This window comes from Zonotrichia leucophrys, chromosome 19 (assembly GCF_028769735.1).
Source record: "Zonotrichia leucophrys gambelii isolate GWCS_2022_RI chromosome 19, RI_Zleu_2.0, whole genome shotgun sequence".
Lineage (NCBI taxonomy): Eukaryota > Metazoa > Chordata > Aves > Passeriformes > Passerellidae > Zonotrichia > Zonotrichia leucophrys.
In genome coordinates, this window is record NC_088188.1 from 8,637,065 (window position 1) to 8,657,079 (window position 20,015).

The following is a 20,015-nucleotide window of genomic DNA, read 5'->3' on the forward strand; positions in this document are numbered from 1 at the left end:
ATTCTCGTCTATCTCTTCACCCCTCAAGAACCCTTGCAAGCCCGGCAACGATATGTAGTAAGTTTAGAAGTATGGTTTGATGGTTGAGAGAAATGGAACGAACAGAGCGCTGACATGGCAGCAGCACAACTATTGCAGAAGGGAAATAACAGTGTTTGAAAGGACGGCAAGCAGGGGGTCTGTAGTAAACCCCTCAGGTTTAGCCAGGGCCCCTTAGAGAATAGAATGCTGACACAGCGGCAAAGAAGTTTCCTGTCTCCAGGGACATCCGCCTTGTACCTTATCCCTATAGCCATGTAAGGCAATATTGTGTTAAACCCTACCATTGGTCACTTATGGTCACTCTAACACCTTTGCCATTAGTCAAGATTGGATCCAGGCCAAGGGTATAAAAGTAGCACACTGTACCCCTACTAACTCGGAAGAAGAAGAGCTGAGACCCTTCACGGACCCCTACAATAAAGCCATAGTCGTGGAACAGCCAGCGTCTTCTGCTTCTCCTCTCTCTACCGTCTGCTGGAGCCTTAGGCCAAAGAAAAAGCTACCTAGCAAGCAAAGCTGAAATCACAAGAGCTGCCTAATCACTAAGAGCTGAATATTCCCTGCTTGCTAGGGGCTGACCCGCGGCCTTAGTCTGAGAGCGAGCTGGCTTCTAGCACCCAGTCCCCTGGGGGACTGAGCTCTGGAGCTGTAACAGCTTGCATAGGATACGACCAAGCAAGACTCATTTAGGGGTCAGCCTGTGTTCCCAGAGCAGCAGGGCCGCGCTGAGAGCCCCGCAGGGAGCCGGGCTGCAGGGGAATGTGGCGCTGGCAGGGGCCGGGAGCGGCCTGGCCGGCGCTGCTGCTCCTCCTCCGCAGCCGCGGGGCTCCGGCAGCCGCTGCCAGCTGCTCCCTGCCCCGGCTTCCCCCGCTGTCCCCGGGCCGGGCCCTCGCTGCCTCGTGGCTGCCGGCCATGCGCTCCTTTGCGATGATTGGGGTCAGGGGAGCTGCCTTCCCCTGGCTGCTGCAAGCTGCCTGCCTGCGTGTTCTCTCCTGAAGAATGAAATCACCGCCAACTGGCCCCTTGCCCAGCACTGAATTTCACCCACAAATGCACCCACTGTTAAACTGTCAGCTCCTGTCTTGCTTCCCACAAGCACGAAATATTCCTACAATATCCACTATCTATCCATGTATTACAGCGACCTTAGACGGTCACTGTGGTGAGAGAAGGATGAGAATCTTGTTTCTTGATCAGAAGGCTTGATTTATTGATATAAGATATATAATACATTATAACTATACTAAAAAGAATAAGAAGAGAAGTTGCAGAGGCTGCTAAGCTAAGAATAGAATAGAAAGAATCAATAACAAAGTTCTGTGTGCAGGGAATCTGTCCCTGAGCTGCTCCTGTGATTGGCCTTTAATGGTACCCATGGAAGATGAGCCAATCACAGGGACACTGCTACATTTCACAGCAGCTGATAACAATTGTTTACATTCTTCTTCTGGGGTTCTGCTTCCCAGAAGATGGACAAATGTGAAAGAAAGGATTTCTATGAAAAAATGTCTGCGACATCCATGAGAGAGCCTGAGCTCGACACAGTTTGAACTCTAGCTGTTGAAATAATAAATGGCATTAAAACCAATAGTCCCATCATCACACAAGCAGTAAAAATGTTAGATTGTGTGCCAAAATAATGCATAGAAAAGTCTGTATTTTAGCAAATTGAACAAAACAGTTCAAACACTGTTATTTCCCTTCTGGAATAGTTGTGCTGCTGCCATGTCAGCGCTCTGTTCATTCCATTTCTCTCAACCATCAAACCATACTTCTAAACTTCAAGAATTATAGCTAATACTGCTCATTTTTGCAAGAATTGCTTGCCATTGATTTAAACAGAGCCAAAGAAGTATTGGGATATTAAAAAATAAATAAATAAAATCACATTGCAGTTTCAAACAACGAGAAGGGGGATTAAAATATTTTAAAATATTTAAAATATTTTATAACATGTATAAAAAAGTAAAAAAGAAACTCCACAGACCTCAATGGATGGTTCTAATTGGCTCTGGATGTTTGTCTCAAAGGCCATGAATTTGCTGTTTGAATGCTTGCTCAGTTTCCATTATTTTGGAGGTTTAAATTTCTGACACATATCCCTCTAATACCCTTAATTTATTTAGCGTGAACTGCTGCAATTTTAGCAACACAGTTACAACTACACTCACTTAGTAATTCTTTTTGTATCATATATGTTACTAAATTAAAATCTTTTGGGCTAAAGAACAAGTTGTCTCCTTAGCAAGAAAATAATGTCTATAAAGTGCAGCGTGTCAATAAGAGATTGTAACACTTTTTTTTTTTCCTAGATAAACTTACTGCTTACTACATTTTGATAGTAAATATGTTACATCACATAAATCTATCTCTTTAAAAGCCATTCATTCATTAGTTTGTGAAATGAGCACAAGGTTCTGTGGCTAATTCACAGGGTTTGAGGCTGTTGAAAGAAGTTAGAATGAGCTGCATCAATGGGGTTTGAGAGGAACACAAATTCAAAGCACACCCTTTCCTGAACTGGGGTCTGAATGGAAGGCTGAAAATGGAATTTTCCTTTGGGATGGGACTGGAAATTTCCATGACAGCTGGAAGTGGGATTCAGGCCTGAAATCCCGTGTTTTGCAATGGATGGGGATATTTCAGAATAATCTTTGACTATTAATCTGGAAAAGCTGACTTGACCTCGAAAACTTAAAAAAAAAAAATAATAAGAGAAAGAAAAAGAGAGAATGACTTTGGTAATTAGAAACACCCTAAAAAGCCTTTTTTATGGTCAAGGAGCCAGTAAAACTGTGGTGACAGAAGTTACTGAGCTCTTCAAAGCTGCAGTTGACCAGGCTGAACCTGAGAAAATGAACTGCAGCTTGATGGATGTTGGCTCTGTCAACAAGAGTCCTCTTGCTGTATTCCTTACAAATTCCTGCTGCCTTCAGTCTTAAGCAATTGGAATTATTAAAACTGAGTAGAGCTGCTAAAATTAATTCAGGTTTACTGCAAAAGCCCTACTTTTTAAAGAAGCCCTACTTTGAAGAGGCATTTACCATTGGATTTTTGCCATTGAACTCAGATCATGTGTCACAGGTATTGTCAAAGCATTCTTCATGAACCCTACCTGTCTTCTGTTTGTCAGCCCACAGAAGCCACTTCCAAGGGTTACAAAGAATTAAAAATCATTTCTTTTTTGCCCTCCATACAATTCAGGTCACCTCCCCAAGGCCTGTTCAAACCCTGCTTATTACTCAACAGCAAATGAGAAAGAGGAAGGCATCGTTTTAAGGCTAAAATGAAACAGATTTCTTCCAAAACAATACTGCAAAATGTTCTTTTTTAGAACAAAAAAACGACGTTATTAAGTTTAAAATGATATAAATACCTGTGTTTCCTTCTCACATCAAGTGCAGGCCTTATTCTCCATATGACTGGAGAATATGGAGACTCAGGATGTTGGGAATTGTGAGTTTCTCCCATCCCACAGGAACCATGCACCCAGCGACACCCAGAGCACAGCCAGCACTCTAAATTTAGCTCCCCGAGTTCCTGAACGCTCCAAACGTTCTGTAACAGCGCCGAGCACACGCTCTGGGGGCTCAGTGGGTGCTCAGAGCTTCCTTTGCTGGGCAGGGTGGCTCCTTCTGGGGGAGCTGGGCACCCCAGTGTCCCCACGGGGCCAGCAGAGCCTCCTGCCTGCCTCTGCCACCACCTGTCCGGTTTTCGGCTGTTTGGAGGGCCTGGAAAGGCCCGGGGTGGCCTTGGGGCAGCCGCGTTTCAAAGGAACAGAAGAGGCTTCAGTTCTTTTCTCGGTCTCGGTGTTTATTAATTGTTTATCTAAAAGATTTTCTCTCGGCCCGACAGAGCTCTGCTCAGCAGCCAGCCATGAGCACACTCCCTGCCCTCCGGGCGGTCACCTATCTTTATACCCATGGTTACGTGTACAATATTTATCATTTTTCCCCAATACCTTTCACCCTTATTGCCCGGTGCACTTTTAGTAATGACCAATCCCAAAGTGCCACCATCACCACAGAAGATGGAGGAGAAGAAGAAGGACAGGACACGCCCCAATTCCTCCATCTTACTTCTCTAAACCCCCCTGTACAGAAATCCTAAACCCTGTGTTTCACTCTCTAATTAACCAATCCCTTCACCATTCACCCCGGTGAAACCCTCCTGTCCTCATACAGGTGTCGTCTCCTGTGTAGGATCAAAGTCCAGCCACCAGACACTTCTGGAACATTCCAGGACTCCCGAGCCCCCCAAGGGTGCTCTCGGTGATCCCACAACCACCCACTGCCACCGGCTGCTCCCCGCTCCAGCTTCCCGGGAACGCTTCCCCACCTTTTCCCTCTCACAAACAAATGCCAGCATGGCTCGGAGCCATCAGCTCGCTGTTTCATACCACAGCAAAACAATCCTGGCTTGACCGCGGTGCCAAAAGTTGACAAAGTGTCCTGAGTGTGGAGTTGGACTCTGTTTCATTTTAATTAGCGTCTTCTGCCACGAGACAAATGATGAAAAGCGCATGGGGACTGCCAAGATGAATCAAGGACATCTGGTAACTTTAACATTTCAACATGGAGCAGAGTAGGTATTGCTCCCAGATACTCTTCTGTGCTCTTTGAAACAACTGAAAAAATATATAAAATTAACAAAAATTACAGGAAAAGGCTGCCTAAGTGCTTTTGAATCTCTTCTTAGATAGTTTTAATTGCTGTTTTTCATAAAACATGAAGCTGATCTTGCATCTGGTTGAATTAGCTGTGAGTTCCCTAAGACATTGTAATAATAGGAATTTTTATAATTCAGAACATATTACATTAAGATTATCTGGATTATAGTTTCTTAGAAACTCCAACTGCCTCTGGATTCTGAGGGAAAAACAACTGATGATGAAGTTGAAACTGCTTTGTGATACTTGCATTGATATACATCCTCCCGGGGCTTGTGACTCACTGATGATGCAGAACACACAAACATAAAAAAAATAAAAAACAAAATCCAGCAACGACATCGTCAGCTGCAACTGGGAGCTCTCTGCTCAAAAAGAACTGCAATGTTTCTTACCCTTCAATGTTTCTTACCTTTCAAACCCACCTGGCATTCACTAAATAAATGAGTGTTAGGTTGAAAATAAAGAAATGGCATAAAGAAAAATATTGCTTAGACATAACCTTCCAGGACAAGTGATGCGATTTTCTGTCACTGTCAGCTGTGAAGGACTAAGACTGACTGTGACAATCACATTTTTAACTCTCAGGGCTTTTACATATTCACAAGATCCCAATATGATCAGTCAATGCAGTTGCTGGAAATATTCTAAAATTAGTTTGGCTCTGAAATAGCTCACCAAACAGAAGACAGATTTACAGGAGCACCCTGACATGCAGAGGTAATTGCTACAAAGCAGAGAACAACAGGTTTCAGCAAGATATTGCCCCTGTTACAATACATAAAAATTTGAGGATATTTTTGCATATGGGGCTCGTGATTTAGCCATTTTTCAAGGTATATCTCACATTAAGGATATCGTTCCCTCCTGTGTGTACAAGCTATTTTAAACGTGTGGCAATTATACCTGTTCATTAATTGTATTTATGGACCTGATAGCTCTGAAAATAGCTTTCCAGAGCAATGAATAAAACAAGCCAAAATGCCTTTCACAAATGAAAGACATTTATTAGACAGCAAGAGAATATTCACTACAGCTTGTCTCCCACTGACAGGTTATCTTTTAAGTTTTAGTTGGTGTAGCATCTTCAGCTTGTCACAAATTCTCCTTTGCCAGAACATGGAATGAGTAGATATTGTGTAATATGTAATTTATCACAGGATCATGGAATGGTTTGGGTTGGAAGGGAGCTTAAAGATCATCTATTCTATGGACAGGGACACTTTCCACTGAACTTGGGTGTCCAGAGCTCCATCCAACCTGCCCTTGGACACTTCCAGGGATGGGGCACCCACAGCATCTCCGGGCAGCCTCTGCCGGGGCCTCACCGCCCTCACAGCGAACAATTCCTCCCGAACACCTGAACTAAACCTACCCTCTTCCTTTTCCATGGCCACTTCCCCTCACGCAAACACTCTCCGCTGTCAAACCCGCTCTCCGCGGCTGCTCCTGGCCCCGGCCCGGGCCGCGGCTCGGCGGGACAGCGCCGTCCCCTCACGGCGGGGCCCCCACTGCGCCCCGGCCCCGCGCACCCTCCGGCAGCCGCGGAGGCGCCGGCGGCGGCGGCGGAAGCTCCAGGGAAGCCCCGAAGGAGGCAGGGATTAGGTAACAGGCGATGTGCGCTCAGGTTTCCTCCGGGTTCCTGTGAGGAACCTACGCGTCTGGCTGCCTTCGCATGACTCATCACAGCGGCGCGGCTGCCGCCGCTCCCGCTCCCCCGCCAGCGCCGCGGCCCGAGCCGCCCCCTCGGGCGGCCGCCGGACCCCGCCGGGCCCCCCTCAGCGCCGCGCGCGCTCCCGACGCCCAGGCGCGCTCACCCCCACCCCGCACCCCCCGCGGCGTGCGCGGCCCCGCGGGCCCGGCTCGGGAGCGCGCGCGCAGGCGGCGGGAGGGAGGGAGGGAGAGGGAGGAGGAGGAGGAGGAGGCGGCGGCGGGCAGGGAGCTCTCTGCGGGCGCAGTGCTGATCCGCCGGCGGGCGGCCGGGAATGCGAAGCGATGGCCGCGGGCGGCTCGGGCAACGGCGGCGGCGGCAGCGCGGAGGAGAAGACCTACCGCCGCTTCCTCGAGCTGTTCCTGGGCGAGTTCCGCGGGCCCTTCGGGGCAGAGCCGGAGCCCGAGCCGGAGCCCGAACCGGAGCCGGAGCCGGCGGCCCCCCCTCCCGCTGCCGAAGCCGCGGGAGACGCTGACGAGGAGCCCGGGGCAGAGGGAGAAGCGGGAGCGGCCGCCGAGGCAGAGGAGGGAGAAGGCGGCGAGGGCGATGCCGGCGACCCTCAGCCGCCCGCCCCGCCGCCGCCACCCCCGCCGCTGCCCTCGCTGCCCCGGCCGCTCTCGGAGTACATCACGGAGGAGGAGGTGGAGGGCGAGTGCCTGGACCTCTGCCTGCAACAGCTCTACAAGTAGTGAGTGCCGGGCTGAGGGGAACGGGGCAGGGCGCGGGGCTGAGGGGACCTTCCTGTGAGGGACTGAGGGGACCCCCAATGTGGGGCTGAGGGACTCCCCCAGTGTGGGGCTGAGGGACTCTCCATGTGAGGCTGAGAGCACCCACAACGTGAGGCTGAAGGGAGCCCCCGATATGAGGCTGAGGGACTCTCCCAGTGTGGGGCTGAGGGACTCTCCATGTGGGGCTGAGGGACTCTCCATGTGAGGCTGAGAGCACCCACAACGTGAGGCTGAAGGGAGCCCCCGATATGAGGCTGAGGGACTCTCCCAATGTGGGACTGAGGGACTCCCCAATGTGAAGCTGAGGGGCCCCCGTGAGGGGTTGAGGGACTCCCCCAATGTGGGGCTGAGGGAAGGAAGCGAGGACAGGGGGGATCCCCGAGGCAAAAGAGTTCAGGACTTCTGTGGTGCTGAGCACCCCGGGGTCACAGCGTCCTGCTCTGTGCGGCTTCCCCTGCCCCAAGGAATCCTCTGCCCTGTGCCCTCCGCTTGCCTGGGACAGGAGAAGGGAAGAGAGAAGGGAGAGCCACGAGCATCCATCTGGAGAGCAGCTTGCTGGGGAGGGAGAGCGCTGGGGGAAATGTCTCACGCTCTGGTGCCAAAGCAAGGAGGGGGGTTTGCCTGTGGTTGATTGTGCTGGGGCTTGAAATTGAAATGTTCCCACTGTGAGGGCTGGTAAATGGGGAAACCTCTGCCAAGAAGGGGAAAGAAGAAGGGGCAAGGGAAGAGAGGCGGTCCAGTCCCTTCACCCTTCCAAAAAACCAAAGCACATGGAGAAAGCCGCACCGTGTATTCACGGAGCGGGGAGAAAAGAGGAGTAGAAAGCCTTGGGAGAAAGCTATCCATAATCATGGGGATTTTTCTGCCGTCAGCTGGGGAAAGCCGGCTATACTCGGTTCTGTACGGAGGCAGTTTCCAGATCTGTGCTTTCTAAAGGCTGGTGCATAAAGAGGAAACAGATGGGATCTATTCCCAGTGTGGAAAGTCTGTGGACTGAAACCTAAAGATCAGTTACCAGTGCCTTGTATTGTGCTCAGCTCCGGCTTTGAAGGCTCGAAATAGAAGCGGTTGTTAGTGGCAATTCTTTAGGAACCTTTTTAAACTGATGCCACAGGAGGAGACAAATGAAGCTGTGAAAATCTGCACAGCACACCGGGGAGATTTTCTGCCATTGAGCCGGTAATTGTAATGAGAGGTGTTACTCAGTCGCAGAAATAAATAAATAAAGAGAGAAAAGAACCGGGTTTTACAACTGCATGGTCTGTTTCTATCCAGTTCTCATCTGCCCTCTGCGTTTGTGGACGGTAGGGACAACACAATGATAGCTGCAGAGGACAAAGCTCTCCTATTCACACATGCTCGCCCTGCCACCTTTGGAAAGTCTCTGGAATACAGCAGCACATTCATAGGATGTGGTAGAGAGCACAGAGGCAAGTCCCTTCTACCTATTTAGGACGTGTTTTGTTGGGTTATTTTTAAACAGGTTTGTGAAATCCAAAGTCACGATAGTGGGAATAAAGTTTTAGACGTGGAGCAGATGATTTGAAAGTATTATTTCAAGTATAGCTATGAAATTATTTTGAACTGGAATTCCTCCCCAATCCTTTCTCTTTCTGCCTGTCCCCATACCCCAGATTCCCCATTTCAAGGCTGAAATTAATATGCAAAAAAAAAAAAAAGACCTTTTGAGAGGAATCTTTTTATAGAGGCAGCCCTTGCCAGGTTGTGGCTCTTTGGGTTTTTTCAGCCTTCAGTATAAATCTTTGGATGGCCACTGAATGAAGCATCCCCTGGCTTTGTTTGTGGTGAAATCAATGCAGGCTTCCTCCTCTAGGCAAAAACCAAGGTCTACCTCAAAATCATGGGAGCAGGGGATTATGTTGAGAGAAAACAGTTTCCTAAAGGCTTAAATAAAACATTTAAAATATTATAAGCCAAATCTAACAACTCCTAAGACAGAGCTAAACTGAAATAGCTTTTTCTTGAATGATGGTGGAATCTGAGGTAAGTGGAAATATGCAAAAGTATTCCTCAGGTAAGGCACTGTATTTTTAGTTCGCTCTCCAGTCACCAGAGAAACTTAAAATGTGACAAGACTGTAAAACAGGCAAAAGCAGAATCTTTTCACCCTTTACAGCCAAAGGCTCAGCTGGTTCCAGAGGTGGGAAACTTGATGTGTATGAGCAAAGCTCTCTTGTGCCAACAGCTATGAAAGTGTTAAAATTAAAAAAAAAATCCTAAATAAAAAAGCACATGAAAACTCATGTAAAAGGGAATATTTCCTCTGTTTGTCATTAGCAGGAGAGACTGTTCTGAAGGCATGTTTTCTGCAACTATATATTAGTCAAATGACTGGTTTGCATTCTATGTAGCATGAAGATAAAACCCATTGCTGTGAAAAATCCAACAGCTGTTTTTCAGCTATTTTAAGCACAGAGCTTTAGATCTTTTTGAGGAAAGTAAGACCATTTCAGAAATGAGAACATATTGCTAATCATGACAAAATATAATGTTTTCCTGCCACTGTGTAGATCAGTATCAAAGAGTTCTTATTTATGAGATTTTCCTGCTATTTTCCAAAAGACTCATATTCCCCTTTGAGCTTTCCTGTTCCTGTTTTGTTTTTTTTTATTTTTTGTGGAGGCAACATATGCTTGGAAAATTAGATTAATGTAATCTTTCTATCTGTCTGAATGCCACCAAATGGGCACTGTGTGTTTTCTTAGTGACCCTCCACAGAATGAAAGCCATCAATAGGAGCTGCATTAGAGGAGAAAATTGTCAGAAGGGGATTGCCTTGGAACATTGGCTGGTAACCACAAAATGAACTCTCAGGCTATAGCCAGACCATATTATTCAAGAGAAAAAGATAATTTACAGAGTTTCTATGTAGGAACAAACACACCAAGGCCTTAAAACATGAAATATGAGATCCCATCTCTTGCTGCTGCTGAATCAGAGCTGATTTCTGACTCATTTTAAAGGAAGAAGTTACTAACTTGAGTAGCAAAGTTACATATCATGCTCTGGTCTCTTCCTCTTCCTACTGATACCATTATTAAACCTGACACATTTAAAGAGCTGGTTCTTGACAAGACCTCTGAAAAACAAATCAGCAAAGTTGTGCTTGCCAAGAGAGGACACAGCCAGACTCTTACAAGTTGTGTCACCAGGAAGCACAAATTTAAATTTGTCTTGCTGCTACACTCCTTTTTTCCTGTGCAAATGAAATGCTTTGAAAAATTCAACTGTGCATTCTTCTTGCTTTTCTTTTTCTCTTTTTTTGCCCCAAGCTTTGATAGGAATAGATACAGCTGGTATAATTTCTAGGTTCAGGTTTATTTTCAGTGATTTTAGAGGTACAACATTTCTGCTTTCCAATGTTCATTTAGGAATTCAAATTTCATTTGAACAAGCTTAGAAAGTAAGCCCTACTTCTCCAGTGCTGAGTTTGCAGAAGATGGTAAGTAAAATAAAAGTAAAAATTATTGTTATGTCATCTTAAGGGCTTAACTAAGTCCCTGATGGCAACATTATTATTTTAAGGGCTGTAAAAGCCTTGCTTTGACTTGGAACATGAAAAGAAAAACTTGTAAGCACTGTCCTTTTACATTTCTTCACAGAACACTGTGCAACATTCACAGAATACTTAGATTCCAATAAAATGCAGCATTTGGAGTGAGTTCTTTTAACTGATCCTTTCTTTCTCTTAAAGAGAGAAAATACTTTTTGCTCATGGATTTCCCACAGTCTTACTATAAAAAATCAGGAAAGGCAAGGTAGGCTCACCCTTCTAACACTGGAGTTAAGTAAAATGTGGACAGTAAATGAGAATGGAGGTTTTGCCCCTCAGCTTGCAATGTTAAGCTAAAGAAGACCTTCTTGTAGTAATTTTCCATGAGCAGAAATCCTTTTTAAAATAAAATAAGCTCTTGAAAATTGTTATTTCTGCTATCTCCATCTCTGTTGAGTGGAGAGATGGAATTCTTTCCCTTTAAACAGCAGATATCCACGTTTTAACTTGCTCTCTAAACCCTCTCACATGAAAGCTGGCACTGTTGTCACTTTAAGTTGAAATTCATGTATGATGCTGGATGGGCTTTCTTAGCATCATATTAAATAGGCTGTGATGTTTTACTCCTTCATAATTTGTCTTTTATAATCAATTCTATTGATTGCAATCTCAAAGCCCTTTTAAGAAATATAATTAACTACTTGCCATGTCTAATATTAATCACAAGGACCAACAAAAAGTCATTGCATCCTTTTTTAACATGGTGCTTTTCTCATCATCTTTTGTGAGGTTTTACAATAGAAATGATAATGTTGGCCTGTGCCCACAATGAGTGACAGGAGGAGATTTGGCAGCACCTGGCTGGGGCATTTTCTCTGCTTAATGAGATTGGAAAGAGAGCATTCAATTTAGAATATCCTAATATCCCTCCATATTAGGAATATTTTATCTAATCTAGGCTTGGATTGGATATCAGGAATTGTTCCCTGTGGGGTGGGGATGCCCTGGCACAGGTGCCCAGAGCAGCTGGAGCTGCCCCTGGATCGCTGGCAGTGCCCAAGGCCAGGCTGGGCAGAGTTTGGGCACCCTGGCACAGGGGAAGGTGTCCCTGCCATGGCAGGGCTGGCACTGGGTTGTTTTTACAGCCCCTTCCAACCCAAACCAGGCTGGGCTTTCCCAACCTGAGGCTGTGTTAACTCTCCCAGGAGCCCCTCCAAGGTCAGGAATCCCCTCCAGGGTGGTTGTGGAGCAGCCTGGGTACAGCTGAGGATGCTGACATCACACCCAAGGGATTTTGGTGCTAGAAATCCTGGTGGTTCTCTGAATTCACCCTAAATCATCCCACTGGAGGGTGTGCAGAAAGTCAAGAGCTTCAGTGCTGCTGGTACCTTGGCACTCTTGAAAAGAGCCCAAGTTCTAAATGCTGGTGATGTCATGGCACACACACTTCATCCCCTTAGCCTAGAAATCATTATAATCTACAAACAGAAATCGAAATCTACAAATTATAATTAGAAATCTAAATCTACAAATAGAAATCACTATAATCTACAAACAGAAATTGAAATCTACAGATTATATTTAGAAATCTAAATCTACAAATAGAAATCACTATAATCTACAAACAGAAATCTAAATCTACAAATAACCTACAAATAGAAATCACTATAATCTACAAACAGAAATCTAAATCTACAGATTATATTTAGAAATCGAAATCTACAAATAATCTACAAATAGAAATCACTATCATCTACAAACAGAAATCGAAATCTACAAATAATCTACAAATAGAAATCACTATAATCTACAAACAGAAATCTAAATCTACAAATTATAATTAGAAATCTAAATCTACAAATAACCTACAAATAGAAATCACTATAATCTACAAACAGAAATCTAAATCTACAAATAATCTACAAATAGAAATCACTATCATCTACAAACAGAAATCTAAATCTACAAATTATAATTAGAAATCTAAATCTACAAATAACCTACAAATAGAAATCACTATAATCTACAAACAGAAATCTAAATCTACAAATAATCTACAGATAGAAATCACTATCATCTACAAACAGAAATCTAAATCTACAAATTATATTTAGAAATCTAAATCTACAAATAACCTACAAATAGAAATCACTATCATCTACAAACAGAAATCTAAATCTACAAATTATATTTAGAAATCTAAATCTACAAATAATCTACAAATAGAAATCACTATCATCTACAAACAGAAATCTAAATCTACAAATTATATTTAGAAATCTAAATCAACAAATAACCTACAAATAGAAATCACTATCATCTACAAACAGAAATCTAAATCTACAAATTGTATTTAGAAATCTAAATCTACAAATAATCTACAAATAGAAATCACTATAATCTACAAATAATCTACAAACATTTCCCAAACACAACTCATTCTCTACACATTGAGGGATTCTTGTTGTTTCTAAGGCATATTCAGCTCACCCTCCCACACTTTTAAAAATACTGAAGGAAATCAAATATTTTGATACTCATTATAAAAAAAATGGAATAGCAGCTCAGAAAAGCTATCTAAATTGCAGATTTACATTTTGTAATGGTTAACATATAAGGTGACATTTCAAAACTTCCTACTTTATGATTAAAAGGATGCTGAGTTTTTCAAGCACAAGGGTGACTATGCTTGGGAGTTGCTTTATATAGCATTAAAAATCATTTTAGTGAACAGATTATGGAAATGTATTCATTCCACTGCTTTTATTTCAATGAACGTTGCTGGTAGTACAACACATTAAAGGGAATTAATGTTGTTAGGAGCTTTTCACACCAAGATTTTTTTTGACCCAAGAGCAATTTGCACAGATTCTCTCCTCCTAAGTGAGGCTGTTTGCTTTTGAGTACAAACTGACTGAAGAATTAGATCTGTGCTAACACATTCTTTTTTTGGCCCTTATACAACCACTCCTGCAACTCAAATCTCATTGGCCATTGTGTGGAACTACTTTGGACTCTTCCTTTTGGATGCAATGAGCTTCATTCCTCTGGAGAGTTTGTTTGGTAATTCTTTTTGGCACAAAACACTGCACAGAACATTTTTATCCTTAAAATCCCTCATTGTAACTTTAACAGAGGCAGAGCATTTCTCCACCTGTTCTTTGAAGAACTCAATGTGGTTCTTTTCATAAAAGGTGAAACTTTTCATTTGCTTTGCATTCTGTGAGCAGAAGTTTCGGTGCCTTGCCTGCTGTCTCAGTGATGTTTGCTCTCATTCATTTTTGTTGTCTGGCTAAATTGCTTACATGATCACATTAAAAGCAAAAGCAACAGGGCATGCAGTAACAGATAATGAGAATACTATTTATTACTGTATTTGATGCCCTGAAGTATTCTCTGGCTGTTCCACACCATTTTCTTTCTTCCCATTTTTTGGTGCCTGCTCTTTTTTGGTTTGTTTTCTCCTCGCTGTCTAGGAAAGACATGTGAGAAAGGAGATGAAATGGAGTTAGCAGTTTAAAACATTAGATGTTCTTTGAAGCATGCTGCAAGACAGTCTTATGCAATGCAATCACAATTATGTAATGCAAATGATTGTAAAAATAAATGTATCCTGGACAATATGTGTGAGAGACGTGTTGGGAACCCATGACACTGCTAAAGGGTTACTACAAGTTGTACTTCAGGGCCTTCTGTTTGGGTTGGCTGAAATCTCAATTACTAACCAAATATTCCAGATTTTTGTTGTTATAACACACCAGTGATTAGATAAAATGATTGCAGACTGTGGACTTGTTTTACAGCAACATTTTCTGCCGTGCCTTTGTACTTCATTAAGAGGAAACAACATTACCCGCCTTTAATAAGACATTTTATAAAGAAGTAATCATCAGAGCCACAAATGAGGAGTGCGTGGGAAAGAGCTGCCCTTGGGTACTTCTATAATTAATACAGAAGTTAAACAAGTTAACCAGATTGCAGGATCACCTCAGTTTATGTTTGTATTGGATGGAAAACAGCTGAGGGCAAGGAATGATTGAGTAATGCAGCAGTTGGAGCTGTGGAGCTGCTCCAGCCCTGAACTCTCTGTGCACCCTCACGGTGCCTTTGGTGCAGGGCTGTGGGATCTCAGCACCTCAGGACTGAGGTGTCACCGAGAGCACCCTTGGGGGGCTCGGGAGTCCTGGAATGTTCCAGAAGTGTCTGGTGGCTGCACTTTGATCCTACACAGGAGACGACACCTGTATGAGGATAGGAGGGTTTCACCGGGGTGAATGGTGAAGGGATTGGTTAATTAGAGAGTGAAACACAGGGTTTAGGATTTCTGTACAGGGGGGTTTAGAGAAGTAAGATGGAGGAATTGGGGCGTGTCCTGTCCTTCTTCTTCTTCTTCTTCTCCTCCATCTTCTGTGGTGATGGTGGCACTTTGGGATTGGTCATTACTAAAAGTGCACCGGGCAATAAGGGTGAAAGGTATTGGGGAAAAATGATAAATATTGTACACGTAACTTTGGGTATAAAGATAGGTGACCGCCCGGAGGGAGGGGAGTGTGCTCATGGCTGGCTGCTGAGCAGAGCTCTGTCGGGCCGAGAGAAAATCTTTTAGATAAACAATTAATAAACACCGAGACCGAGAAAAGAACTGAAGCCTCTTCTGTTCCTTTGAAACGCGGGCTGCCCAAGGCCACCCCGGGCCTTTCCAGGCCATCCAAACAGCCGAAAACCGGACACAGGGCAGGGTTACCAAGTAGGCTGCTAAACTCTGATCATGGCAAAATGGCCTTGGATGCACACAAACCTGAAGTGGGACACTGCAATTACAGCAAAAGGAATATTTGATGAATTGGGTGAAATTGTGGGCAGCCCCTTCATTTTCTCAGGGGGTAGGATTTGGAAGCTATTTTTGCTGGCCTTTGATGATCCAGTAAAGCCTGTTAAATTGTACCTAACAAATTTTCAACTTTAGTTTCCTCTGCTCTTCATTTACAAGAAAGAATTTGAGTACTTTACTCGTTTGAGAATATGATTTTTTCATAGGCTCTGTACTTCCACACCATGTAACTAATAATAGAAGCAGCATGTAAAAATAGCCCTTGGCATTTTAACTTCTTGGCACTTTCTCGAGGGCTGTTCCTTTCACCTCAGGCTGTGACCTTCTTACTGAGGTTCAGAGAGCTGAAATGAACGTGGTGAGTTTTTCCTCCTCAGTGTTACAAACACCCTGCTCTGCAGGTTACATTAATTACATTAATTAGCTGCCACAAGGATTCCATTCCTTCAGTCCTAACTCCAAGTTCTGCAAGGCTGAAACTCCCCATGCTCTAGCAGAGAATTCAACAAATTTTTGTTGTTTTCTTTTTCTCAACAAAATAAATATTAGAAGATGTTTGGTTTGTTAGTTTGTAAGAGATCACCTGAAAACCCAGGGAAACATTCAGTTCTTATTGGAACCTCTGGGCCCAACAGTGATAAATTATCAAAAATTCCAGTCTGGATAAAAAGCAGGAATTCAGTAAGTTATAAACTAAAGCACACACTTATACACAGCATGACATTTATTTTAAACCAAGACTTTTCCAAGCTTTTCCTAGAAGTGGTGTCATTCTGTTTGTCATCTCATTGCTGTGTTTGAGGAAATATTGATGAATTCATGTATTTATTTATAAACATCCCTGTCTAAAACGAGCTTATGTTCTCAGCTCTCTTATTACCCCTTTCTCCTGAAAGGGATAATAATACTCTTCTGAAAAGCTGGGTAAAACCAAATATTTGGCAATGAGAAGGCAGAAGCTCAGTATTTCTGGGGGTTGGAGGAACATCCCTGTTTGGGACAGATGCACTTTGTGCCTGCAGAGCCTGGGGATGTTGGGCTGTTCTGAGTTCTGCTCCTCACAGAGTGAGGGATCTACCTGGTGTGATGTGAACTCAACCTCTCCTCTTCTTGGCACTCCAAAAACTCCAAATTTTCAAATATCCAAAGTATCAGATTCTCTAAGAAAATTAATTGATGCTAACCTGAAGTCGGGAAGTGCCCCCAGTAGAAATGAGCATTGATGAAACAGAAGTGGGAGCTTTTAACCTTTTACCTTCGTGGTGCAAACTGTGTAAATCAATGGGAATGATTGTCTGCTGCACAAACAGGGAGTGAGAGAGATCACTGGGTGGAAGTGGTGCAGTTCCCTGTGGGATGAGAGGCAGAAGCAGCTGCAGGTTCTGGGTGTGTGTCCAGGCTGGAGGAGCTGAGCCTGCACTGAGAACCAATTGGAAATTGGTTTTAAATTGGCTTTAAAATTCCTCCTTGCTGTCAATTTCTCTCAGTTTGGCTGATAAGAATGACCCAAATGATCATACAGAATGCTTCAAATCTCACTAATTACATTGTACACTAAATTTAGAGAGGTTTTTAGATACTTTTGGTTTAGCACCCCACAATTCACACTCACTTTGTTGTCCCAAGTGTCAATGCTGTCCATGACATACAGTAAAGTCATCTCCAAAAACATGAGCCAAGCCACAAAGTTCTAAATCTGGCTCTGGGGATTAAAGAAAAAATAGTTTATCCTACAAAATTACTAAATATCCTAAAAATATTTCTCTCCTCCCTGAAATTTTACAAACTCTTTCTGTGTCTTGGGAGATATAAGTTAGAAGATTTGTCAACAGGGAGTATAGAGACTAGAATACAATAACTCTGAAAAATACTTCTTAAATTCATCCTAGCTGGTTGAAAATTTAATGCAGAAAGCAATGAGCTCTAAATATTTAGATTATCATTCTTTAGAAAAGCTCTTCTTCCATTTCTGTTCATGTAATTCTATATTAAATAGCTTTAAGAAACCAATTACAAGATATATATCTTATACATGACAAAATATGGGATTTACCTAATAAAAAGCTAGTTTTGCATGAACATATTGAAAACTATTCAATTTCATTTATTATCCTCTGAAAACTGATGGATTTTCATGTTCCTGTTTCCATGCTCTGTGCTTCTTGACAGGAATAAAAAGAAATCTGGAATTTACACCTTGTGGAGTGGGTATTAGTTGTTATTTTCTGAAACAGAGATAACAAAGAACTTGTGGGGAAGTACAAAAAGAAGAAGGAAAGTTTGCTTTGTGTTTGTGAAGAGATGAGACCCAGCTCATTAAGGCAGCGTGAAATAATAAAACAGAAAGAGGGAGAAAGAGTTAAATAATCCACAAAAATAAGTGACCCACCCCTTCATTGATTAGAAAATCATTGTCTGTCTGTGAAGGGGTTTGCAAAATACAGAAACTCCTCAGTTTTTGATCCTGAGCTGAGTTGGTTACCCAGGGCTGGGTTTGTGCTTGGACACCCCTGTGAGGGATCAGGGCTGTGCTGTTTGATTTAGAGAAGGATTTGCTGCTTCCTCATGCTCTTGTTTCATGGGGGTTTGCTATTAACGTCCTCCTACTGTGGGATCTCAGCACCTCAGGACTGAGGTGTCACCGAGAGCACCCTTGGGGGGCTCGGGAGTCCTGGAATGTTCCAGAAGTGTCTGGTGGCTGGACTCTGATCCTACACAGGAGACGACACCTGTATGAGGATAGGAGGGTTTCACCAGGGTGAATGGTGAAGAGATTAGTTAATTAGAAAGTGAAACACAGAGTTTAAGATTTCTGTACAAGAGAGTTTAGAGAAGTAAAATAGAAGAATTGAAGCGTGTCCTGTCCTTCTTCTTCTTCTTCTTCTCCTCCATCTTCTGTAGTGATAGTAGCACTTTGAGATTAGTCATTACTAAAAGTGCACCAGGCAATAAGGATAAAAAGTATTGGAGAAAAATTATAAATATTGTACACGTAACTTTGGGTATAAAGATAGGTGACCGCCCCGGAGGGCAGCACAGTGTGCTCATGGCTGGCTGCTGAGCAGAGCTCTGTCGGGCCGAGAGAAAATCTTTTAGATAAACAATTAATAAACATAAAAACCGAAAGAAGAACTGAAGCCTCTTCTGTTCCTTCGATACGCGGCTGCCCCAAGGCCACCCCGGGCCTTTCCAGGCCCTCCAAACAGCCCAAAACCGGACATCCTACCAGCTCCAGGTGCTTTCAGGGAGCTGCTTTGGGCTGCACTCAGGTTTTTTGGAAGCACTGATAAAATAATTCAAGTGTCTCCTTGTGGTTCTGTACCAGCGCTCGCCTTGCCTGGGGCTGTCTGGCCGGCAGAACAGAAACTCAGAGGTGTTAAACCCTGAGTGAGCCTGGTAGCAACAATAAACCTGGAAACTGCAGGCCAGTGCCAAGCTCCACACTGTGCCTGCAGGTCAAGCTGCATTTTTTACATGTCAAGGACTTCTAAGTTATGGCAAAGGAAGTTTGGGCTAAATAAAAAGGCACAGGATATGACCCTCAAAAATTGCTGTTTTTAAATCCAAGAATAAACTAACACATCCTCCAGTCTCATAAACCCTTATGTCTCAGAAGTGAGTTAATTAATTTACTCTATATTTATCCTTTATTTTAAGGAAGATGATTTGTTTTACTTTTCTAGGGAAAAGGAAGGATAAATACATAAAGCAGGGCAGGAGGTTGGGAAAATTTATAGGGGGAAAAAAGAGAAAAGAGCAAGTTACTTTTGGTTTAAAAGTAAACATTCAAAAATTCTTCTCCACTTAAAAAAGTCCTTTTCATTCTTGATCTTTTCTCCTCACCCTCTGCCAGTTCAGTGACAAAGTTTTCATTTCTGTAGCTATAAATTAAATTATATTGTGCTGCTGCTACAAGAATAAATCCATTTGGGAGTCTTGTTGGACAAGTGCTTTCCTTGTATCTCTAGAAAAGTCCCATATAAAAATGGCATTTTAAAATGCCATAAAAATCCCTAAAACAGGAATGTACAAGTGAAAAGGTGAATTAGAAAGTGCTGCCAAACCAAGCAATCATTGTATCAGCACTTAGCTCAAATGAAACAACTTATGTAAATTTAAAATAATTGAGAAGAAACTCTGGTGCTGGGTTGGCTTCTGAAAAATGTACTTGGAAACATTTTACACTTCTGTGCTATCAACTTGGAAAGTTTCCTTAAAAAAAGAACAAACTGAAATTTCAGTGGGGTTGTTTTCCCACAGACACTGCAGTCACCAATTAACCTCCAAGAAGAAAGGGGCAGAATGAGAAAATGTAATAGACACCATTGAAAATAATTTCAAAATGAAATTGTGAGGGTAATTAGAGCTGAAGCATTGGATCAGCTCAAACAATTAAAAGGAATTGCCAGGATGATGACTTCAGTTCCCTTCCCTAACCTGGCTGTGTTTCACCCTCCCAGTAAAACCCTGATTGCACCTCATCCCCCAGGCTGAGAGCTGCAATCCACCCAAAGCTCAGC

The 20,015-nt window shown here is 43.3% G+C and overlaps 1 protein-coding gene across 1 annotated transcript in view; it reads left to right on the plus strand.

The window, feature by feature from the left end:
- Positions 1-6,615: 6,615 nt before the first annotated feature.
- PPM1E (protein phosphatase, Mg2+/Mn2+ dependent 1E) overlaps positions 6,616-20,015 on the plus strand; it is a 73,515-nt gene continuing 60,115 nt past the window's right edge. The window contains exon 1 of the mRNA XM_064729459.1: positions 6,616-7,110. Coding sequence (XP_064585529.1) covers positions 6,707-7,110 — 404 coding nt within the window. The 5' untranslated portion in view covers positions 6,616-6,706. The remainder of the gene's footprint in view (positions 7,111-20,015) is intronic.